The sequence below is a fragment of the Thamnophis elegans genome, chromosome 6 (genome assembly GCF_009769535.1).
Source record: "Thamnophis elegans isolate rThaEle1 chromosome 6, rThaEle1.pri, whole genome shotgun sequence".
NCBI classification, from domain to species: Eukaryota; Metazoa; Chordata; class Lepidosauria; order Squamata; family Colubridae; genus Thamnophis; species Thamnophis elegans.
The window spans coordinates 72,473,034-72,498,554 of record NC_045546.1 but is presented as its reverse complement, the minus strand read 5'-3'; the positions used below and the strand labels follow the sequence as shown (position 1 = coordinate 72,498,554).

At 40.5% G+C, this 25,521-nt stretch overlaps 1 protein-coding gene across 1 annotated transcript in view; it reads left to right on the top strand.

Moving 5' to 3' along the window:
• Nucleotides 1-25,521, top strand: part of RALGAPA2 (Ral GTPase activating protein catalytic subunit alpha 2) — a 194,857-nt gene that overhangs the window by 12,982 nt on the left and 156,354 nt on the right. Inside the window, 9 exon segments of the mRNA XM_032219499.1 lie at nt 1,242-1,285; nt 5,593-5,770; nt 11,093-11,205; nt 11,686-11,824; nt 12,985-13,030; nt 13,032-13,182; nt 14,492-14,704; nt 21,442-21,475; nt 21,478-21,614. Coding sequence (XP_032075390.1) covers nt 1,242-1,285; nt 5,593-5,770; nt 11,093-11,205; nt 11,686-11,824; nt 12,985-13,030; nt 13,032-13,182; nt 14,492-14,704; nt 21,442-21,475; nt 21,478-21,614 — 1,055 coding nt within the window.

Here is a 25,521-nt window from a genome sequence, read left to right as displayed (position 1 = left end):
GAAAGATATTGAAGTAATCTTTATAATCTCTTGTCTTTATCTCTTTAAGTTGATATTTGAACAATTAGTTTGCTGTAGTGGAGAAACCAATGGTAGTTCAGGTATCATTGCATCTGAATTGTTAAACTGTTACGTGATGATAAGATGCATCAGCTAGATTCTATACCAGTGTTTCTCAACCTTGGCAACTTGAAGATGTCTGGACTTCAACTCCCAGAATTCCCCAGCCAGCATTTGCTGGCTGGGGAATTCTGGCAGTTGAAGTCCGGACATCTTCAAGTTACCAAGGTTGAGAAACACTGTTCTATACCAAATTGTATTGTTTTAATCAACAGTCTGGAAATGTATTTGTTGTTGAAATGGTTGCCTACTTAACTGGAATGAATTCTATTGGGTGCCAGTAGGTTCTAATACCTGTATGGAAAACCCTACAAGGTATCTTTTTAAAATCACAAATGAAAATAAATGTGGGTAATAAATTTATGAGAACAGATAATTAAATGAGCATTGCTTCAAGATCAGTGTGTTTTCTTAGAGGTAGTTATTTTAACTTACAGTATTTATTTATTTAGTATAATTTATATAGCCATCAACAATTAACTGTGCCACAGGCTCACTTAACTTCCCAATTTTTACACTTGGAAGAGCAGCCAAAAGACAGCAAGAGTGCAGTCAGTCTAAACTTGGGGGAATAGTGTCAAATGGCAAGTGCAATAACAGAAAAGGAATGCTTCTTGGTGGTCCCACTAGATGACCTTCTTTTATGGATAGGACCTCAAACTGGGTAGAGACAATCAGAGGAAGACAGCGCCCCGGATATCCTGGCCCTACAGCATACAGGAATTCATAAAAGTGGGGATCAGTATGTTGTTGAATTACTTCAAATGAAAGTTGTTTTAAATGGTTTTATAAAATATTAAGAACTTTTTATAGCAAGGACAAGTCTTAGGTTTTTTTTAAAAAAACATCGTACAAAGGTAGGAAATTTTTTAGCCATAATTCTATTGTATTTCCTGCATTGAGAGCTGCACGACATATTAGAAAGTTTGAACAAATTAAAATTTTAAGCCATATGCATGTAAATGTTTTTATTAATAGTAGTTATAGTAATATATAGTCATTTTTGGCCACTGAAGGCATTACTATTTTAGTTCTTGAATTATATTTATTTTTATCGACCATGACTAATTGTAACTAATCTTTAATTTGAAATTTTCCTAATCCATTTTTCTTTATTTTAGGGTCAATTTTGAAGAAACTTTTGCACACTGGAAACTGCCTTAAGGTATTTTAGTGCTTGCTTAAAATTCTGCATTTCTCTAAATACGTATTCATAACATTTTGTTTGTTAGAAGAAAATGATTTGTTAAATACAAGGCAACATGTGATATACTATTTTCATATATTTCACTGCTTTTTGGTCCTAGTTGTGCCCTTTTGATAGTCATATCTGGTTGTATTTTTTGTAGAAGCAATCTGCTTTGTAGAAGCATGTGGCGGGAGGAGGCTCAAAAACATTGCAAGATGGCGGTTGCAGCAGTGTGATTTGAGCACACACACACACCATTTGTGTGTGTACAAATGCTATACAAAGTGTAACTGCCATCTTCTCCTTTTGTCATACATACACCTGGCTGCTGCTGATATTACTGCTATTTAATAGCAATAAGATTAGTAAGATTTATGGGCCCTATTTTTTGGGTAGGCTTAGTCTAGCCAAATATATTTCTAGCAATACTTATTTATCTAACTACTTGTGATCTATTAAATTATGGAAAGTCAAATTTCCATAGTTTAAAATCTATTCAAAACGTTTCACTTGTTACTGGATGGAATTATGCATTTGGTCAACAGTATTATTTGCAAACTGATCTAGTCGTAAAACTTATTAATTATGTTCTTGATTTGTAATGGTTTAAACAGGGTGTAATCAAAATATACAGCATCATAAATAATATTTGGTTGTCATTTTCCAACTATGAATATTTCTCCTGTTACTCCCTCTTTAATGAGAAAATATGGTTAAAAACTTAAATTGTCCAATTGGATTTCCAGGAGAGTTTGGACAATGTATTGTCTCCTGGACATGCCTCTCTTCTACCCCTTTTATTATAAATCTTGTCTCATTTTCTTTCTGAGCTTCCTCTTCTTCATCCATTAATTCTTTGTCACCTTTGCTCCTCAAGCTTCTTCTGCTCAAGTCTCTGATGACCTTTAAGTACGCTGCTCCAGATAAAGCTCAATGTGCGACACTATTTGCAAGGTTGGGTCACAGGGATTAGTTGGGTTTGCTTTCCTTCCACCTTCCTTCTTGCAATGTAGCAGTGCCCTTGCCCAAACTCCTTGACCTGCAATTAATTTAGCAGTTGAGTTCCCCAGTTCATAGTTCTTCAACCTGCTTTCTCTGACCCCAGAATGAGATGGCTCAGAAGTTCACCGTCCCTATAGAAGTGATCCAACTTATTCAGAGTCCAACTCACTTTGCATAAGTTTTGTTTTGAGACAATAGCATCATTATCTGAGATTCACATATGTTAATAAATTAGTCCCTTCGCCCTGGATCACACCCACTTGGTCCTTTAGCTCTCTGCAATTGCAGAGGGAGGTGGGACCTATCAGGGAGGTGGGACCTATTCAGTCAGCCTCCCCATTGACTAATGAACCCAGTGAGCTTTAGAGTGAACTCAGAGGGTTTTTTTGAAACTCTGATTCTGAGTTTGTCCAAGGTTCTAGTAATGGCTTGGAATGAACATGAGACAAAGGCCCCTTGGAGTGTGTGTACTTCTGTGATCACAGATACTGCAAGATTCCTAGTTTACCAAGAAACTCTAGAACAGTGTTTCTCAACCTTGGCAACTTGAAGATGTCCGGACTTCAACTCCCAGAATTCTGGGAGTTGAAGTCCAGACATCTTCAAGTTGCCAACGTTGAGAAACACTGCTCTAGAAGATGAAACAATGGAAGAGATGTCTATAGCACTGCTGGCGAAAGATGAAGAGCTTGTGTTGATCATCCTGTATAATTTGCATAATCATTTTTAGCAAAGTTATATGAGTCTCCTTTTTGTTGGATGATGTTGTATAGATGGTTTTTTCTGGTGTTCTGGGTGGCTGCAGGATATCTGTACTATAATAGGATTTACTTATTGTGATTAAAACAGCATAGTGATTTTACATCCCAAGGTTTTTTTCAAAAGGCAACCAGACTTTCTTTGTTTTGCTTGAAGATGTTTCACTTCTCATCCAAGAAGCTTCTGTGGATAGTACTGAGACAGCATTAGTTGCCCCTTTGAATAATCTCTGGAGGCTGTCCTGATTCTCCTGGATCACTTGCTGGTTTACCATCAACCATGGTATTCTTCAGAATGGTTTTAAGATTTAAGAGTTGAGGAGACTGTTTTGTGGTTGTTTACCTTCTTTCTGAGTGATCAGTTGCAAATGATTAAATTGATGTTTTTGGAGAGTGGGTAGAGGAGGTCTAACTTTTGCCCCTATATGGTAGTGCATGGTTAGAGGGACATATGATTTATATAAATCGAGAGATTCAGGTATATAGATTTATTCTTGCTCTTACAAAGTCATGGCCCCCAACTTTATGGTTGCTGACTGTCCAACAATTTTTGTGCATTTTCGTTAAAGATGAATGTATACTGATTTGCAGTTTGTTCTTGTCTGTATGCTAATAAAAACTACACATGAATTGCTTATTAAATGGAATTGGTAAGCAGTAACATTAGTCAATATTTGGGAAGCTAGTATGCTTTGTAAATATATAAAAAACAGACTTCCTCTTCAGTTTCACCCATTAAAATGTCTCACTCATGGGATAAAAAAGACAGCTTTATTTCTCTTCCTGAAAGTTAGATTGCATCAGAAAAGGCATTTAGAAGAGGCAATTGGCTGATAATCCCATTGAATGTCAGTTGGCAACATTCAGCAAAGAAATATAACCGGTGAACTTCCTGGTGGAATTGAGCCAAGAGAAAAAACTAATTTTGAATTCCTTATTGTAATGCAATCCATAAGAAGGATCACAAAATATGTGTTAAGTTGATATACTTAAAAGAAAATTTGATTTGGTGCAGAAGGAAACTAAATAATAACTGTTTAAATCTTGTGAGAGAGAAAAAAATCATGTCATCAGAAATAAAAGACATAACGTTTGGAAAAAAATTGACAACCTGTTAAGAGCAGCTAGAACAGATTCAAAACTACCTCTGCAGAATATTCTTATATGTGTAGAGAATGAGCAACCTCTAGTGGCTCTTACAGAGAAATACTTAGTAGAGTAAAAGCTGAACGATTAAACTGTACTTGTACAGCCTGAAATCCAAGTAAGATTTCAATGTTATTCTAAACTAAATCCAGGACTTTATTTTCCTATAGCCATTGTTTGTTATATTATTTTACCTTTATTTTCATCTTCACTTAATATAATCTCTATAGTTTTCTTTTTTTTAATTTTTAGTTTTGAAACAGTGGTGGTAGTCAAGTCAGGTTTTATTGTCATTTCAACAATATACAGTACAGTACACAGTGAAACGAAACAACGTTTTCCTAGGACCAAGGTGCTACATCAGACAACATAGATTAAACTTTTTTTTAAAAAAAAAACAGAGCTACATATAACTCTAAATCTAAAAACTTAAAAGAGAGAAAAAATACACAAGCTAAAAAAATACACAAGCTAAATACACAAAAAATACACAAGCTAAATACACAAGTATTATGGTTCCAGTTTCTTTGCGTTGAGGAGTCTGATGACTTGTGGCACAGTCTGTTTATGCGGGACCGAATGTCAGGTGTTTCTCATGAATTTATGGTCCAGTGAGAGATAAGCCTGGTTTTTGTTTGGTTCTGAATTTTTTCATTAGTTTACAGCTGTTCTATATAACTGGGAATTCTAATTTGGTATTGGATCCTTCAGCTGACTGTAATATTTTAAAGAAAAACTGAGTAGAAGATGAAAGTATGTTTATTAAGGAATTTAATTTGGTCTGTATAAGGAGATAAAAGACTCAAGATACTTGTAAAAACCTATCCTGGCAAATGTTCATATTTGGATTTTTTTTACTACTTTCTTGATCCATAGTTAATAGGTCAAGAATTGTGCTGTGTTCTCTATCTTGATCATGACTATTTATGATTTTTGGTAACAAATGTTAAGCTGGTGTAAGTTGGCATTTTCATATGTCACTATTAAAGGATCCATAATATACTAATTAACAAAGATTTTGCAATTTTTCAAATAAATACATTGATAAACAAAAGGAAGATTTGGTATTTACTTAAATTTTATATACAGCATATAGGTGTATATGTTGTGTGCAAGAAGAAAAGCAATCATATCACATTAATTAGGAAATCAAAGAAATTAGTGTTGACGTTGATGACACATAATTGTGTAGTTTGCAAATCTGCTAAACTGACATAATTAGCCTTCTGATACAATTTTCATTAAGATCTGAAATCTGATTATGAACTGATTATTGTATTTTCATCATTTTTATTTTAAAATTTGATGGTTTCTAATAGATGTTTTGTGAATATTTATTTTATACTGTTTTTTTTAAAAAATATGCCTTCTTTTCAGATAAGATGTGAAGGAATACGGCTATTTCTTCTTTGGCTGCAAGCCCTCCAGACTAATTGTGCAGAAGAGCAGCTGTTAATTTTTGCTTGCCTTGTGCCTGGTTTTCCTGCAGTTCTATCTTCAAAGGGTCCATGTACACTCGATACCCTCATCAGTCCTCCTTCTAGTCTTCCTAATGGTTAGTTATTCTACTCTTCTGATTTTTTTATTAAGTTTCTCGCAAGTGGAAGTTAGTTGCTCTGCTAATGAAATATTAGTCAATTGACATCAATTGAAGTTTTAAATAATGGTTGTAATTACTGTATAGAAAAAAGTTTTAAGCAGTAATTAAAACACTTTTAATTATTCATTTAGGACAGTGGTGCCAAACTTGGCAACTTTAAGACTTGTGGACTTCAACTCCAGAGCAGAGCTGGCTGGAGAATTCTGGGAGTTGAAGTCCACAAGTCTTAAAGTTGCCAAGTTTGGGAACCACTGATTTAGGAAATCTGTGTCCCACTCACTTACTTAAATAAATATTCTTCTTTTCATTTTTGTGGGTGATTGTTAGGCCCTGATACAATGTTGCAATAAGTTATGTGGACAGAATTACCTTCTGCTGACTACCGATTGCGAGCAGTTTGGCAGTTCGAATCTCACCAAGCTCAAGGTTGACTCAGCCTTCCATCCTTCCGAGATCGGTAAAATGAGGACCTAGCTTTTGGGGGGCAATATGCTGATTCTGTAAACCGCTTAGAGAGGGCTATAAAGTCTAAGTGCTATTGCTATCTATATATCTTCCATAGAGTTTGGTTTCAATATTGGTGCATGATTATAGTACCTAGTTGGTCAATTGTGCAATGTTTTTGAAAGGGAAATATCATTGTCCAGGAAGTATGATACACCTTTGATTATATGTTTCTGGTTTTTGCTGGGAGCCATAAGAGACTGTTCTCTGGTCTTTCTAATTGTCCAATTTGGTTCAACAGGTTGGGCATGTTACAAGTCTTGTCAGCCAAGGAATGTGAATTACATAGCAAGCAGATATTTTATTTTGTATTTTATTTTTAAAAATTGTTTGTATTTTTATGATGCAGAGTCAGAGTCACTTACTGAGATGGGTGACTGTAGAAATCAAATAAATAAATAATAAATTAAGAAACACTATTCTGTTCTTTGTGTCTTATAGAAGATTATTTTTGGGAACTCTATTACTTTTTTGTATTTCACTGAGTGGTTATTGTAGTTTGAGAATTGCTTGAATTAAACACTTAAGATGTTAAGCTTGCTAACCAGTTATGGCCATTACAAAAGACAGTGTATAGAGCATATAAGGTACATTACCCAATGAGTGTAAATTGGTGTTACTTTGTGTCCTTGCCAATGTTTATGCCAGTATGTGTGGGCTAGCCCAGAAAAGCAGGTGGAAAAGCAATAGCTTTTTTTTCACAGTTTTTCAAAGCATTTATTTTTAAGTTGCAGTAGGGTACTTTGCATTTATTCTATGCAGTTTCTTTAAAGGGTCTTTGCTGGACAATTGAAGCTGCTGTGCTATTTGTTCCTCATTCCTAATGCCTTAAAAGTTGAACAGGGAATGCATTTATGAAAGTGAAATCCTTGAAGGTGCCTAGCTAAAACTTGGCAGGAGTTACTGTCCCATAATTTCATTCCATTATTATGCCAAAAAATGAAGCAGCTGCAGTCATTAAAAGGATGTTTCACCACCACATTCTATGGTCCAAGCTTTTAATTGAAACTCAGAATTGCTTAAATTGAATTGATTTGCCTTTAATCTTAAAAGTAGAAAATTGAATCATGCCACCTGCTAAAGTTTGGACTGGACCAGAGCTTGCTAAGACAGGTTTGTTACATACATAATTTTTTGATATATGAAATGTTATATTAAAGATTAAAATAGATCTTGTTTTTGATATATAGCATAATTGAATCTTTGACTGAACTGTTTAGGGTGGTATATTAGTAATGTAGATTTTCCCAAATCAGGATGAAAGTCATGATTAAAAAGAAAGCATAGAGAGGGAAGCAAGGTGGATAAAAATCGATATTTTTTTTTATTTAAATAGGATTTTTAAAAATCAAATTTATTTTAATAAAATGCTTTTGGAGTAAAAATCTATCTAAAGATAGTTTTCTATTTAAGATACATTACTAATTTAGTTTATTCAGCATGAAATGGAGCTTTCTTATATAGCATGAGACTGTATGTTCTGCAATATTTATATTTTGGTAAACTCATTCAATGAATCCAAGCTCTGCAAGCATGGGCTGCATCGAAGCATTCACACAATTTCACAGTAACCATGAGATAAATCAAACAAAGTTCAGGAATATTCCTTTATTCCATTGTTTTGCAATTCTTTGTACACTACAAACTCTATGATTGTTTGAAGAGAAATGCATCTGTACCATCAGGCTCTAAGTGTGAGGAGGAAGGGCAAGCAGTAAAAATGAAAGTGAAATCTTCTAAGCAGCTTATAAATATAATATTAAAGAACACCTGTCATTTCAGATCCATCATGGTAGCAGCGCCTGTTAGCGCGCATCCACTCACCTGCTGCCTGCCACATCCCACACCTTGTTGTTCACTGCCGCATCACCAGCCATGACCATTAAAGTGAATGGGACTGTCAGCAGCAGGTCAGAGGAGGAGCCACTGTGGGATACAGATGATAGTTGCGCTTTAAAAATTATGATTTAAATCAAGCCTAGTGATTTAAATTGTGATTGGATTGCTAAGAACACAAGTCTCCTGTTAAATATGCATAAAATATGCAAAGGGAAGTGCTAGATATTGCTTGTTTAGAAGAGCCATTTGGAAGAGTAAGGGCCCTTGCTTCATCATGCTTGCCATATTTTATCCTTATGCATTATGTTTATTGATTTGATAATTTCTTTGTTGTGAGCTACCCAGAGTTATTTAGAGTTGGTGGCATACACATTTATAAAATGTTGTTGTTATTGTTATTGTTGTTGTTGTTGTCCACCCAATGATTGAGGTGTTTGGACTGGACTTGGCATTTTATCTACCTATCAAATCCATCCCAAATGATCTGGGATAGGCAGAGTTATTTGGTGGTGTTAAAGGCCCCAGGATGTATTCTGTTCCAAGAAAAGTTGCCCTTTACTAGATTGATGATTCTTTTGTCAGTTGTAATAATAACAGTAAATACACACCAGTCTGAAATAATACGTAGCTGCCAATTCATTAGCTAATGTTGGTCTTCATATGCATTGCGTTTGTTCCAAGAGCCTGGGATATCATAATGTATGTGTGGGTATATGCAAATGTAAGATGGAAATTTCGTCAATGCAAAGATTTTCCAAGATTTATCTAAAGCAGTGTTTCTCAACCTTGGCAACTTGAATGCTGGCTGGGGTATTCTGGGAGTTGAAGTCCGGACATCTTCAAGTTGCCAAGGTTGAGAAACACTGATCTAAAGGCTTTTTGATACGGCACCCAATATTCCAACAACCATGGGAACCATTGCTGCCAATTAGAGAAATTGGAGAAATATCAAAATACGCAAATCAAATTTAAAAATTACAGCATAATCTTTTAACTTTCATTTGCATTGCTTGATATTTCTCCAATTCTTTCTCTTCTATCTCCTTATTGTCACACCAATTGTCCTTACTTTCTTCTTTTCAATCACAGTTAATCTAGTGTGTTTGCTCCAAGAATTTGTCAGTTTGTATTTGGAAAGCCCACAATATTTTAACCTGCTCATTTTCTACTACTTTTTCAACACAATGTTCCCATTAATGTTTTTTATTAGCATATGATAATTTTTACAGATGCCCCAGTGAATTGTTTTGGTGACTTTGTTATGTTGTTGTTTATAGTCAATTTCCTCCATCTTGTACAAGTTGAGTATATGAGCTATTGTTTTTTCAGCTTATTTGTACAGTCAGCACTTTGAATCATTTGACCCTTCCCACTCTCTCGGCCTTCCGAAAAGCCACTAAAACCTGGCTTTTCTGGCAGGCCTGGGGCTGTTGACGTCACGAACAATGTCCAGCTCCACCTAGACGGAATGTATGGTGGGTTGTTTTTTAAATTTGTTTCTTTTTTCTTTTTAACTTTTAACTTTTTATCTTGTTTCTGTAAGCCGCCCAGAGTCCTACGGGATTGGGCGGCATATAAATTTATTAAATTACTAAATTAATTAAAATTCTGGCCTTGATTGTATTAGTTTGAATAGCTTGCTCTTGAACAGCCAAACTTAACCCTTCAGTTTCTTTAAAAAACATTCCAGTTGTAAGCCATTGCCTAGTTTTATGTGCATAACTTTTGCCACAGTCTTTTGTAGAAATTGATCATGTAATGCTTTCCTTGATAGCAATGTATGTTTTTATTACTTAGCTTGATATTCATGTTTTTGTTTCCTCTACATTCTGTCCAAGTTCCAATTTTTAAGTTGCATCAATACTTGGTCTTGGTGATCTTTTATAGCCAATGCATGATGTTCTTCTTCAATAGTTTGTTTGACTTGAAAGTAAATCTCTGGCTCCATTTCTGTGGCACCAGTATAATATCACTACAAGGATGTAATGCATAATGAATAGTCATGAGCTTTCTTATTTTTTGGTCCAAACTGTCCAGTTCAGCTTGTGTCCAATTAATAATTCCAGCTGTATATCATATCACAAGTATGGCCCAGGTGTTGATGGCTTTGATATTGTTTTCACCATTTCAATTTTGTCCTTTATATTTTACTCACTCTTTGAATGCATTCTTTACTAATCACATTTTTAATTTGCCCATGCTTGATGTTATCATCCAACTGTAAAATGCCCAGACTTCATCCTGATGGTGTCAACGTTCCAAATATCATCCAGAATTAAATCAGAGTTCAAGGCAGAGCTTTCCTCAAGTTCCAATTTATTAAGAGAGACATGTTGGTACATCTGTGGGAAACCCGAATCTGAAAGCTTCCTGGGTTTTCCACCAGTTGAAAGTTCAAGACCTTGCCCCCACACCCACAGGTTCATCACATGGTCCAATCTTCCACTGCCAAGCTGGCAGTTCCACCCATCCACTTCAGGTGCAGAGGTGCAAAGACAAAGGATGACCTTGGGCTTCTAGAAAGGAATGTTTTATTTTGACAACAATATTCTACTCCTTACTATCCCCCCTCCCAATTCCCCACTAATGAAACAGTATAGTAAAATAAGAAAGAGTGTGGCAGGCCAAAGATCCTAAAAGGAATATGACTGGAGGCCTGACAGATGGCTTCTGATGATTTGGCCATTTGGCCATTCGGCATTTCAATTCCATTATTGTTTGTAATTTTACTGCACTGTACTGTTATTGTAGCACATTTCTCATGATGGTAGTGATGGTGATGGCAATGGTTGGTTGCACAGTCAGCCAGATGTTTTGGTTAGATTTGCCAATTTTTATTCACCTATCAAGTCTTCCCAAGGATATGGAATAGGCAGATTTTTCAAGTACAAATTTTATGGTGTGATCATTTAAAATCTTTATATGTTTTTTTAGGGAAGATATATCCTGAAGATATAACACCACTTTTACCACATGCTACTGGGGAAAAGAGTGAAGACCCAACTTGCTACTTTCTTCAGATACTCTTAAAATTCATGGTAATTCAGGTGAGCACTTATATAGTAATTTCATTAAAATTATTTAACTTATTCATGTATTCACGTATTAATTCCACAGCACTGTCTCATTTCTCATCTTTCCTACTATCTTCTATTGGTTTCTTATGATTTATCAATTGTTGTTTATAACTTATGATTAATGATTGTAACTATGATTATGACCCATGACTATTACTTGCTGTTTATAGATACACTTTGAGGTTATGCACTGGAGAAAATTCCTTGTGTGTCCAATCACACTTGGCCAATATAGAATTCTATTCCTATTCCTAGCCCAGCCTATTCTAATTCTTATTCTTGCCCTGCCCTGCCCCATCCCCTCCCATCCTATCCCCTACATAATATTTAACGTAAGTTGAGGCTTAGGAAAAAGATTGCATTAAAGAAGTATACATAGAATTTTTCATTAGACAAATGTTTCAGTGTTCTTTCATTTAACTTGAGTTATTTTTTTAAATTCTGGCAAAGGCTGCAAAGGTGGAATGGAAGAATAAGGAAAACCTTAACACAGGATTTAAGTTTCTCTTTGCCCTCTTCAGAAAGTATTATCTTCCTCATTTATTCCCTTCTTTTATAAAACTAACCAACCTCTACAATCCTGTGCTTGGTAAGTAACTATTTTACCTCAATTATTTTAATAACATTAGAATAAAAGTTTTCTCCTAATATTAAGATTGAAATCTTTAGTAAATAGATGGATTCAAGATCCAGAAAGATCTTCACAGACTTCCACACTGGGCCTATCTGACAAAATACAATTCAGTAGTGAGAAAAGTAAGTTTTTATACTTAGGCAAGAAAAACAAATGCATAAGTATAGATACTACCTGGTTCAATAGCAGTAACTGTGAGAAGGATCTAGGAGTCCTAGTGGACAATCACTTAAATATGAACTTGCAGTGTGCTCCAGCTGCAGAAAAAACTACATAGTCCTAGACTACATCAACAGAGGAATAGATTCAAGATCACGTGAAGTATTAGGCCCATTGCTTTGGTAAGACCACATTTAAAGGGACGCAGTGGCTCAGTGGGTAAGACGCTGAGCTTGTTAATCAGAAAGGTCGGCAGTTCGAATCCCTAGTGCTGTGTAACGGAGTGAGCTCCCGTTACTTGTCCTAGCTTCTGCCAACCTAGCAGTTTGGAAGCATGTAAAAAATGAAAGTAGAAAAAATAGGAACCACCTTTGGTGGGAAGGTAACAGCGTTCCGTGCGCCTTTGGGTTTTAGTCATGCCGGCCATATGACCATGGAGATGTCTTCAGACTCTTTGATTTTGAAACAGAGATGAGCACCACCCCCTACAGTCGGGAACGACCAGCACATATGTGCGAGAGGAATCTTACCTTTAAGACCACATTTGGAATAACACTCTGGAGAACAGTGATAATTGCAGAAACTGGCTTACTAGATAAGCTAATTTTTTAAAAAAATTATGGCTTCTGACCTGCAACTTAAAGTTAATAAAAAATTGATCTAACTTATAAAATTTAATTTAAGGTTACAAAAAAAATATTTAGGGTCAAGGTTTGTTTTACAAACCCACCCATGGGACTTATTTTATCTCGCTTAATTCACATTACTTTCACTATGTACAATTCTTATTGTATGCTTCAACCATGCTTTGATCATTTTTGCCTATGAAAGCACACATTATTATCTTCATTTGTATTTCTGTCATCTGCCCTGATATCCCAGTTTACAATGTCTGGAATGTAAACTTCCATTTATAAGGCTTTTAAAGATTCAATTTAATGTTTTCTGTTTTACAGGGATTCCTGGCATGCGCCCCAAATCCGTGTATGTTAGTACAACTTGTGGGTGGAAATGTTTATAATACAAAAATTCCATACCTGGATGCTCGTGTAATTTTTATAAAATGGCTTGTAGATTTTTTTCTGGAAAAGAAATACCCTACAGCAGCACAAACTTTCAAAAATGGTGTGGAGGTTCTACCCAGAACCATTCAAGTATGTTGCGAGTGTTACTTGGTTTAGCATTTCTGACATTGAATCAATATCAAATTACATTAGCTAAACTATAACTTACATGAGCTTGAGAACTTAAGTTTCATTTAGTAAAATACTACATATTTTGAGTCCTGATACCTTAAATAAGTATCATGTACCTAGTAATCAATTTTAGTAATAGAATGACATCCTTTTAATAATTAGCATTATTAAACATTTATTTCAGTTTAGCTTAAACTAATGGAGATGGAAAAATAGGACTGAATGTCTAAGTTCTATGCACATGCATTTCACTGGCTGCAATAAAGAATAGCAAGTAAAGAAATATGTCTAATTAATAAGTATCTGTTGTTCCAGATAAGCATACTACATAATCTAAGGCAGGCCTGTCAAACTCGTGGCCCGGGGGCCGGATGCATCACACACTGGCCATGCCCACACCCAGTTTAGCAAAGGAAAAAAAGTCCCGATATGTCCCGATATGATGACGCCATGACAATGCGAGTTTGACACCCCTGATCAAAGGGAATCACTGAAAGTAGCAGGGATAGTGGCCAGGTTATGGCAATCGCCACTTAATTGCAGGCTACCATTTAGGATTGTCCAGAGGCTTCCATTGATAAAATAGTGGCCACTAGGCTGTAATCACTGCATAATCACAATATCATATCACACCTCTGCAAAAGGTTGCCAAGCAAAATTGTGTGTTTGTGTGTATATGTGTACATATATGTGTATATATACACCATACTTTTTGGAGTCTAAGATGCACTTTCCCCCCCTAAAAGAGGGTGAAAATTTGGGTGCGTCTTATACACCGAATGTAGCCCTGCCCACCCACTGGCCCTCACCCTTTGGCCTCTGCCTCCCAGCAATTTATCTCCTTGCAGCAAATGGGGAATATGGGGCTTGTGGAAGGCAATGGGCTATGGCAATCCCTTCAGCCTGAAACAGCTGATCATCGGGAGGCCAGTGCTGAAACTGAAATTGAAAGTGAAGCTGTTTGCTGCAAGGAGGCAAATTGCTGGGAGGCAGAGGCAGATTCCCCCCCCCTTCTTTTCCTCCCCAAAAGCTAGGTGCGTCTTATACTTTGGAGCTTCTTATATTCCGAAAAAAAACTGTGTGTGTGTGTGTGGTTTTTTTTGTGTGTGTGTGTGCACATACATATATTCAGTCTTTTTATTGAATTTTTTATTCAATGGTTTGGGGTTTGGGTGCTGGGATTAGTTGCTAATAATTAGAAGTTAAACTAAATTATCTTAAGTAATTTCCATAAATTATCATAGTTGTTTCCTCATATCTTCTTAAGACAGTGGGTAATACAGCGCAAGATAAAAATCCTGAAGTGGAAAACAGTGTCCCATCAGATCAGGAGAAAAATCATATCAACCACAGCGGGATACTCAGTGATTCCAGTTTTTGCAGCATTGAAGAGCAGCACCGAACTGCATATGAAATCGTGCAACAAATATTTTTGTCTACAAGAGATTATGTGAATTTTGTTAATGAAGTATTTCATCAGGTTGGTATAAATTAACATCTGATTATATGTTGTAGAGTATCAGTTCCATATCTTTCTCTTTGTGGGAATCTGTAATATCTGTGAAAGATTTTAAGAATCAACCCTTAACAGTATATTAGCTATGCTTTTCATGGCACACATCCTTTCAGATAGTGTCATTAAGTGTTTAACCTAAGTTAATTGTGACTTTGTATTCTGTGGAATTTTCAAAAGCAACACCAATCTTTATAATACTTGACAATCTTATGAAATGTCGGTCGATAAAAAGGATAACATATTTTGATATTTCATTAAATTTAGCAAGTGCTCATCTTTCTCATAGAGGAACTCTGGGTTGTATACAAATAAATATTAAAACATAAAAACTGAACATAAAAATTTAAAATAGAGGCAAGGCTAGTTAAAATTGAATATTAAAAGTTCATTAAAAGATAAGGGGGAGAATTTTCAGGGTGCTAACCAGCGTCATAGCTGTGTGTTCCTTTGCGAGCCCCAAGACGGATGGAAGAGTCGGTTCCACCACAAACCGCGGTGACTAAAGCGCGCTCGACGAAAGCGCGTACGTGACGTCATCACAGCGCGACGAAAACATCGCACTGTGAGCAGTAAATTTAAATTTAAAGTGAAAACCTTACCCTAACCCCCCAACCCCCTAAACCCTAACCCTACCTAACCTACCCCCCCAAACCTAACCCTAACCTAACCCTTAACCTAACCCTTAACCTAACCCTAAACCTAACCCTAAACCTAACCCTTAACCTAACGCTAAACCTAACGCTAACCCTTAACCTAACCCTAACCCTAACCCTTACCTTTATGTGAATCGGCTTGCTTTAATTTAATTTAATTTTAATTTAATTTATTTTAATTTTTTCGTCGCGCTGCTGCTGACGTCACGTACGCGCTTTCGTCGGCGCGCTTTAGTGGACCGCGGTTTTGACGGGTCACGGGAAGAGTCAGGTCTTTAGACATTTCCAGAAGGCCAGGAGACTGTCTCACCTCTGAGAATGTTTTAATAGTTGGGGGCAATGGCAGAACAGGTTCTCTCTGGACCCCATCGGTCAGTATTCTTTAATTGACGGGGTTTGCAATATACCTTTCCTGCCTGAGAGAGGATAGTCTGATGATTCCATAAGTAATCTGGCACCATGTCATGTAGGCTTTAAAAGTCATAACCAACATCTTGAATTAGATCTGGAAGCAAGAGCAAAGGCCCTCCTAGCTACAACCGCCACTTGTTCTCCACAAGGTCTCGGAACACTAACTTTATGGACAGTCTGGCAACAGCTTTGGAGTATATATCTTTGGGGCAAATAGTGCTTTAATTTACTGTTTAGGTACAGGAGTAAACCCTTGTTTAGGTCTGAAGATCAACAGTATGTTTAGCATGTTGCTATCTTTTTTCCCAAACCCATGAAACCAATCTGTAGAAGTTTGAAAAAGGTGGAAATCTTTTTCAACCACTAAAGTCTCCTTTTCCTATGATGTATTGAATTCCAATTTTTCAGTGAATAAATAAATATAGGAATGTAGCATAAAATTGCATTTATATAATACAAATATTTCTAGATTGTATTGAAAGTACTCTATTCTGCAATCAGATAATAACAACAGGTACCAATCTCTAAATCATTTTGGTTGAAAGTATTTAAGTTTTAAAAAAATTGCACAACCTAATAAGTACCTAATAAGATATAGTACAGTAATGCTTATTTTAGGTACTTTAATATAGTATTATGAATTTTATCTCAAGACTTAATTAATTTATTCATGCCACCTATCTGACAAATGTATACTATAAAAAACCATTAAAATAAATATCAAAATACTCTACAATAAGAATATAATATTATTTTAAAAGACTAGAAAAGAGCATATTTGGTATTACAAACCATACAGCCATCTCACTAACTCTCCATTTTCCTAAGGACACCCCCCCCCCCAAGTCTATTGATAGAGCTACATTTTGATGAACTTCTGGCAGGCTACCATGGATGGTCCAGTCTGATCTCCAGAGGAAATGTTATTCCATAGGGCTGATGCCACAGCAGAAAAGACCTATATCCAGATGTAGAGTTACATGTAGACACAATGTTCCACATATCTCTTCTACCAGAATTGTTGCCACATTATTTGAATTCCTTTGTCTTAGTTTTTCAACCTATAATATTGTCCTGCACCACGTGCCTTTTGAAAATATTAAAGCTCCTCTCATGATAGGAGTAATGAAACTCACAGGCATCACGTAGACATTGAAAAAAGTTGAAAAAGCTATACTTTTAAATAAGTATTAATATATATATGTCTAACAATCTGTAAACTCTTGATCTTGATGTGCTTTTGTTACATTACTGTATGATGACATAATGAATTCTCCATAGTGATGGGGGAGGAGTATCCAGACTGGGTTGACCTTGTCCTCTCATTGATTGGATTGAGTCAGATAAGCTCTTTGGGACAAGCCCCTGGCTACCAGGTACTACCCAGTTATCGACTCAATCCACTCACTGGACGATTCACCATTCTGGATCTCTGGCAAATCTCAAAGAATTAAATGAAAAATAATTGGACGCGTGAATTTTGCTTCCCTGTACCGTGTTACAGCCTCCTCCTCCAAGGACTGGACTACCACAAGCCCCCTGGGCACTGAGTGAGACCGTAGTCACTCAGTGAGGACCTTTGCTGGGCAAGCAGGAGGAGAGGGCACAAGCCTCCTGGAGGCAAGCCCTGCCGCGGAGGCTCTACAGGCATAGGAGCACCCCTCAGGAGTCACGCAGCGAACTGCTGCTTCTCCAAATGCCACGGAGCGCCCGCGCTGGATCCACCTGGCCAGAAGACTGTGGAGAAGCCAAAAAGGAATTCCCTGGCCGCAGCGGTGTCGGAAAGAGGCAGGAAGCAAGGAATCCGACTGCAGGGGCGCGTAGCTCACACCTCTTTGTGAGTATTTTTAAAAGTCACGCCCTTCGTTTCCAGCCATGCGGCGCCATTTTGAAGCCAGGAGGATCCGCGTGATCCAAGATGGCGGCACCCAGTAGCTCCCAGGAAGAAAGGACCCGGGCAGCTGCAAGCCTGGTCAGCAGCCCCACCGGAGGAGCAAAGGAGCATCTACCCAGGTCAGTGGCCTTCCCAGAGACCGCCCCGGGGGACGGGGGAAGGAAAGGCCAAATCCAAAAGGAAGCCCCTCACCCCCAGGGCAGATCCAGAGGAAGGGACTGGTCAAAAGCCTTCCAAGTCCCCTTCCAAGTACGAGAGGTGAAGGCACAAGACCTTGGAGAGGCTCTGCAAGAAGGCTAGCAGCCATAAGACTGGGCACAGAGGGGAAGACTCCAGGCACTCCCTTACCCAGTGGAGCCATAGAGGAGAACCCAGCCATGCCAGCAAGGATCCCCATAGACACTCAGGCCTTTGGGGTTCTGCTCAGGGGTGGCAACCCCCCCCCCATTCTGTGGTGGGGGCAGCCGTGCCCACTAGACTACCAAGTGTGGTAGTCCCCTTGCTCAGGGGGCATGGGCTCCAGCTAGATACCCCCACAGAGGCACCCAACTTTCAGAAGTTGATGATGCGGGCCTTCCAGCAATGCATGGCAGTGGCATTCCAACAGCCACACCCACAGAAGGTTCCCCCTCCCCCCAGGGTTTCTGAATACCTGGAAGCCCACGAGGAAGACCTTCCCAGTTCCTCAGCCTCATCCCAGGAGGACAGTGATCTGGAGAGCGAGGAGGCAAGATCAGGGAGGACAAGCTGTCTGAGGAGGAAGGCATGCCTCCTCCTAAACTGACATTCACCGGGTTGTTCCAGCCCTCATTATTCAAGTCTCTGTTCTTCAAAGCCAAGACAGCAATCCAAGCTAGGCAATAGAGCAACAGAAGTGCCGCCTCAATGCCAGGGCTTCTCAGCAGAGAACATCTTTAACGAGCAGGCCATCGAGGCTGACACGATACCCACATCCAAGGCCTTCCTTGATCTGGTCAGGTGCCAATGGGCATCTCCTACCACTGGTCCCTCACCCTTATCCACGGACACGGTGTTCTTTAACGTGGACCAGGAGTTGGCTAAGGTGCTGGCACAGCTCTCCATCGATGCCCCGGTCTGCATACATCTACCAACATGCCCGGGTGCCAGAGAATGCTCTGAGGTTGGAGGACAAGAAGGCGGACCTCACATTGCAGAGGGGTCATCAAGTGGCTGCTTGTGCAGTGAAAGCAGCCACCAGAGCCATTCATCATCGATCATCCTTGTTGTGGCTGCAGGAGCTACAGCAGCGCACCCCCATAGTGGATGCCCGATCGCATCAGGACATCAACAAGCTGGTGGCAACCATCCAGTTTTCATCTGATGTCATCTTAGCTGCAGCCAGGCTTGCCTCCGGTGCAATCGCTTCATTGGTGTGTCACGGCTGTGGCTACGGCATTGGCAGACGGATGTACGCCACAAGTGGCGCCTGGCATTGGGCCACTTCACAGGGGACTTCCTCTTTGGTTCAGCACTGGAGCCCTTCCTGATCGAGAACAAGGACAAGACGAAGGTCCTACCCACTGCCCCGAAGAAGGGCAGCTTCAGGATGGCTCGATACCCCAGACGCTCCTACTCCCGGGGTCAAGACTCTGGGTCCTCATGAAGGAGGCCAAACGTCTGGGATAGTGGGCCGAAAGGAACCTCCGGTCTTTGAGGGCAGAACACATAGCGGGGGTGGACAACACCAGAGCTGATTGGCTCAGCCGGGCCGAGGTGGACAACTCGGACTGGAGGCTGCAGCCGTCGATCTTTGAGGAGGTGGCGTAGCACTTTGTGCGCCCAGAAGTAGACTTATTCGCCACTCCCCTCAACGCCCAGCTCCCAAGGTTCTTCTCCAGGTACCAGACACGGGGGGCAGAAGGGACGGACTCTCTGCGGAGCCCCTGGCCCAGGGGTCTTCTGTATGCTTTTCCACCCTTACCCCTGATCCCCAGGGTCATTCAGAAAATCCTTCAGAAGGGGGCGGAAGTGGTTCTGTTGGCCCCTCACTGGCCCCGGAGCCGTGGTTTGCGGATCTCCAGTCACTTTCAGTGGAGAAGCCCTGGAGAATCTCCCAGGAGAGGATATCCCTCAGCCAGGGGTCGCTGGAGCACCCAGACCCTCAATGGCTCCAGTTGGCCGCTTGGCACTTGAGCTGAGCATCCTGAGGAAAGACCTCTTTTCCCCCAAGGTGATACAGACTATCCAGGCCACCCGCAGACCCTCCAGGGAGCGCATTTACAGCTCTACATGGCGGGCCTTTTCCACATAGTGTAACTCCCGGGGGAGCGATCCTATCCAGGCCACGGTGCCACAGGTTCTGGACTTCCTCCAGGCGGGCCTGGACAGAAGGTTAGCTCCCAACACGATTAGGAGACAGATTTCAGCCATCTCATCAGTTCTCCTGTGTGGCAGGAACCAGAGTTTGACTCACCACCCCATGGTCAGGCAATTCCTCAAGGGGGCTTCCAATCTCAAACCGCCCATGGTACATAAGTACCCTTCCTGGGATTTACACAGGGTATTGGACGCTCTAACAGGCGCTCCATTTGAGCCTTTAAGAATGGTTTCTCTTAAGTTCCTGACTCTTAAGGTGGCTTTCCTGGTGGCCATCACCTCCGCCAGGCGGATATCTGAGCTGCAAGCACTTTCCACCAGGGAGGATCTCTGCATGTTCCACCAAGACAGAGTGGTGTTACGGTTGGATCCGTGTTTCATCCCCAAGGTGTGCTCCTGCTTCCATAGAGCACAGGAACTGATCTTGCCCAACTTCTGTCCAGATCCTTCTCACCCATTAGAGAAGAAGTGGCACACTCTGGACGTAAGGAGGGCTCTGAGGATCTACCTCAGGAGAACCAGGCCAAGGAGGAAATCCGAAGCCTTCTTTGTCTCCTTCCAGCCAGGGTCTCTGGGAAACAAGGTAACTTCCACCACCATAGGCAGGTGGTTGCGAACCTGCATTGCCACTGCTTTCCAATCACAGGGTCTGCCAACACCAAGTCATATCACAGCTCATTCCACGCGTAGCGCAGCCACCTCCACGGCCTGGGCCACGCAGGCCTCCTTGGCTGAAATCTGCAGGGCAGCCACGTGGGCTTCTCCCTCACCCTTTGTTAGGAACTATAAATTGGACTCTTTTGCCTCAGCAGAAGCCTCGTTCGGCCGCAGGGTGTTACAGGCGGCTCACAGGGCAGGGGCCCGCCTCACCAGGCATGAGTTGGGGGCATGTTGCTTCAGGGGTCTCCCTTCCTAGGGACGTGTAGGCTTTGGTACATCCCAGTCTGGATACTCCTCCCCCTCACTATGGAGAAAGGGTGTTGGTACTTACCTGATACGGCTCTTCTCATAGTGGGGGGAGGAGTATCCAGCCCTTCCTGACAGTGTTTTGTGATTAAACGTTATGTTCGTTGTTTAAAGAAAGTTATATATTGATGTTTAAACCAATAAAAGCTAATAACGAATAAGAATCTGGTGAATGGTGCAACGAGTCGGATAGAGTTCTTCGCCGATAACTGGGGAGTACCTGGTGGCCAGAGGCGTGTCCCAAAGAGCTTATCTGACTCAATGCAATCAATGAGAGGACAAACTCAACCCAGTCTGGATACTCCTCCCCCCACTATGAGAAGAGGCATATCAGGTAAGTACCAACGCCTTTTTCCTTTTATGGATGACAGCTTGATGGATTAAAGTAGGTAAATGGAGAACTTTGAGTTCAATCTCCTCATATCTATCTCCCCCTTTAGGCTTTTTTGCTGCCACCATCAGAGATATCCTTAACTGAAAGATTGTGAAAGTTTATAGGAAATGGATACTACATGAAAAACCTGTCTTCATGGAAGAACCAGATGCAAAGGAAACTACTCAAGATGATGATGTCATTACAGAACACTCAACAGAAGAGACCGATGGCAAACAGGTATGTCTTTGAATAGTCTGTAGGTTTGTGTGATGTAATCAATTGAAGTGTGTAAACAGTTGTATAATGGAAGCAGAGATGTTGCTCAGTGTAATGTAAATAGTATAGAAAACTTGGTTCCACTTTTTCCCTAACAATCTATTGCTACTCAGGTACTCTTTTTTCTCTTAGTCACCTTCAAATTTCAGAGGAATTCTGACAATTATCACTTTTGTTGTTTATCATAAAGTATTTGAATAAGTTATCATAAAAATTTAATTATATGCTTTGAGCATGGAAGGTTGGGTATGAAAAGTATAACAGAATCAAGATCTTGTTTTCCTTAAAAACCTTCTTAGTATCATATTCATGCACAAGTTGAATAAATCTTAAAGTGTTCTTCTAAAGCTTTTGTTTAATACATTTTATAATGATGTAAACATTTTTCTTTTGGTCCTGATCATTACATTTCAGAGGATTTCTTTTGTCAAAAAATAAAAATATGCGAACTAATTTTGATCTTTAAATCTGAAATGACTGGGCTTAAAATCATATCATTCTTAGGATTGCATTTTTAATTTGGAAGAAACGTTTATTTATGTTCATTCTTTGTTCCTTAAATACACTTTTACCCAAATGAAAGATTGATACGTTAAAATTGATAGTATAAATCCTTTTGTCTAAGAAAAGTACTTTTAGGATGTCCTGTTATAATTTTCCAAAAGCACCTGTTTGCAATTTTAGAATAGAATAGATCTAGAAGGGACCTTGGTGGCCTTCTAGTCCAGGCTCCTGCTCAAGCAGGAGAACCTATACTATTTCAGATAAGTAATACAATACAATACAATAGCAGAGTTGGAAGGGACCTTGGAGGTCTTCTAGTCCAACCCCCTGCCTATGCAGGAAACCCTATACTGTTCCAGACAAATGGCTATCCAACATCTTCGTAAAGACTTCCAGTGTTGGGGCATTCACAACTTCTGGAGGCAAGCTGTTCCACTGATTAATTGTTCTAACTGTCAGGAAATTTCTAAGTTGCTTCTCTCCTTGATTAGTTTCCACCCATTGCTTCTTGTTCTGCCCTCAGGTGCTTTGGAGAATAGTTTGACTCCCTCTTCTTTGTGGCAACCCCTGAGATATTGGAACACTGCTATCATGTCTCCCCTAGACCTTCTTTTCATTAAACTAGACATACCCAGTTCCTGCAATCGTTCCTCATATGTTTTAGCCTCCAGTCCTCTAATCATCTTTGTTGCTCTTCTCTGCACTCTTTCTAGAGTCTCCATCTTTTTTACATCGTGGCAACTAAAACTGAATGCAGTATTCTAAGTGTGGCCTTACCAAAGCATTATAAAGTGGTATTAACACTTCACATGATCTTGATTCTATTTCTCTGTTTATGTAGCCTAGAACTGTGTTGGCTTTTTTGGCAGCTGCTGCACACTGCTGGCTCATAATAAAATGGTTGTTCACTAGGATTCCAAGATCCCTCTCACAGTTACTACTATTGAGGAAGGTACCACCTATACTGTACCTGTGCATTTTGTTTTTGTTTCTTTGCCTAATTGTAGAACCTTACTTTTTTCACCATTGAATTTCATTTTGTTAGATAGTGCCCAATGTTCAAGTTTGTCAAGATCCTTCTGTATCTTAAGCCTATCTTCTGGAATGTTGGCTATTCCTGCCAACTTGGTGTCATTTGTAAATTTGATGAGTTCCCCTCATCCAGGTCATTGATGAAGATGTTGAAGAGTACTGGGCCTAAAACCTAAAGCCTTGGGGTACTCCACTGCATACCTCCCTCCATGTAGATGCAGTTCCATTGAGGACTACACATTGAGTGTGGTTGGTCAGCCAGTTATGAATCCATCTGGTGGTGATGCTGTCTAACCCACATTTTTCTACTTTACCTAGTAGTAGGTTATGGTCTACTTTAACAAATGCCTTGCTGAAGTCCAAGTGAATTATATCCACGGCATTCCTCTGGTTCACTAATTTTGTCACTTTTTCGAAGAGTGCAATAAGATTAGTCTGGCATGATCTGTTTTTGACAAACCCATGTTGGCTTTTGGTTATTACTTTGTTTACTTCTAGGTCTTCGCTTATTTGTTGCTTGATTATCTTTTCCAGAATCTTCCCTGGTATTGATGTGAGGCTGATAGGTCTATAGTTTCCTGGATCTATTTTTTCCCCTTTTTGAAGATGGGAACCACATCAGATCTAAGTCATTGTCTAGACAAGGTGTCAAACTCAAGGATCTGGCCTGCAGGTGGTCTGCAGGGCCGGCCTGGATATATCGAAGGACTGGCCTGTTTCAGCCTCCATGGCTCTCTGCAGCACTCTGCTGGCCAAAAACAGGCTGCACAGAGGCCCCATGAGGCCCCTCAATGGCCCGTTTTCAGCCTTGACGGCACTCTGCCAGCCAAAAAGGTTGTGGCCAGCAAAGTGCTGCATGAGGCTTTGTCCCGTTTCCCCCCCCCCTCCGTGGACCTGCGGAGGAGAACTACAATGCTGATCCGGTGAAGAAGAAATCCAGTGATCCCCCAGCCTGTTCTTAAAAATCTCCAGTGATGGCACTCCCCTGATTTCTGAAGGCAAGCTGTTCCAATGGTTAATTGTCCCCACTATTATGAAATTTCTCCTTAATTTCAGGTTGCTTCTCTCTTTGGTTAATTTCCAACCATTGTTCTGCCCTCTGATGCTTTGTATTGGACCCCTTCTTTTGGCAGTCCCTCAAATACTGCAATACTGCTATTATATCGCCTCTAATTCTTCTTCTTTAGACTAGCCAAACTCAATTCCTGCAGCCATTCTTCATATGTTTTAGTGTCCAGGCCTTTGATCATCTTAGTTGCTCTTCTCTGAACTTTTTCCAAAGTCTCAGCAAATCCCAAAGGCACCAAGCCATGTGAGTGCCTGTTCCCCGCCCCGATGCCCGCAGCTGGGCGCCTTCGGAATACCCCTAGGTCAGTGAATGGTGCTCTGCATAGCTGGAGAGGGGGGTAGCATGCGCACCTGCTCCGCTCCCCACTCACGCGCCTCCCAGCCTCACCATGCACTGGCCCAGCTCTCCCTGCAGGGCCAGAGCACCGCTGTTGCCGCTGCCATCCTAGCATGACTTCTTCTCTGGCTTCCAAACTCTGGAGATTGGCTGCCGAGTCTTCCGGCAGTGGCCACTCTGGGAGTCTGCTCTATGGTTGTGGGCTAGCTGCTGGAAGACTCTGCGCCATTCACTGACCTAGGGGTATTCCGAAGACGCCCAGCCACAGGAGCCATGGGGCGGGGAACAGGCGCTCACATGGCTTGGTGCCTTTAGGATATCCCTAGGTCAGTGAATGGCGCTGTGCCCTTCTGGAAAGGGGGCTTTCCGGGTGGCTGCTTGTGAGCATGGTCACCTCATGGCTGCTGTGTTGCACTGCTGCTTCACCCCTGAGGCTGTGCCCGGCTCTTTGGGAGCCTGCTCGTAAGAGAGCAGCCACCCCAAAACAATAAACCCACCCCCAATAATAAGGCCCAAGCCATATTTGGGGGGTCAAAAGAAAATAAGACCCTGTCTTATTTTCGGGGAAACACGGTACTGATAATTCATGTGAACTTGATTCTATGCCTCTGTTTATACAACCCAGGATTGTACCGTATTAGCTTTTTTGGCTGCTGCTGCACACTGCTGGCTCATATTTAAGTGATCATTCATTAGGACTCCAAGGTCCCTCTCAGGCAGGGGTGGGTTTCTCGCCCTGTTCCAACCGGATCGGTTGGAACGAGGCCGGCGGCGTCCTCACGCACGTGGCGCGCGCGTGCATGCACGTGGCGTGCACGTGCATACTATCGTCTGCGCGATGCTCCAGCTGCTCCTGGAGGATCACGCAGGCGCTGTATGCGTTCTGCGCATGCGTGGAAAGCGCAGAATTCGTAAAAACCGGGTAAG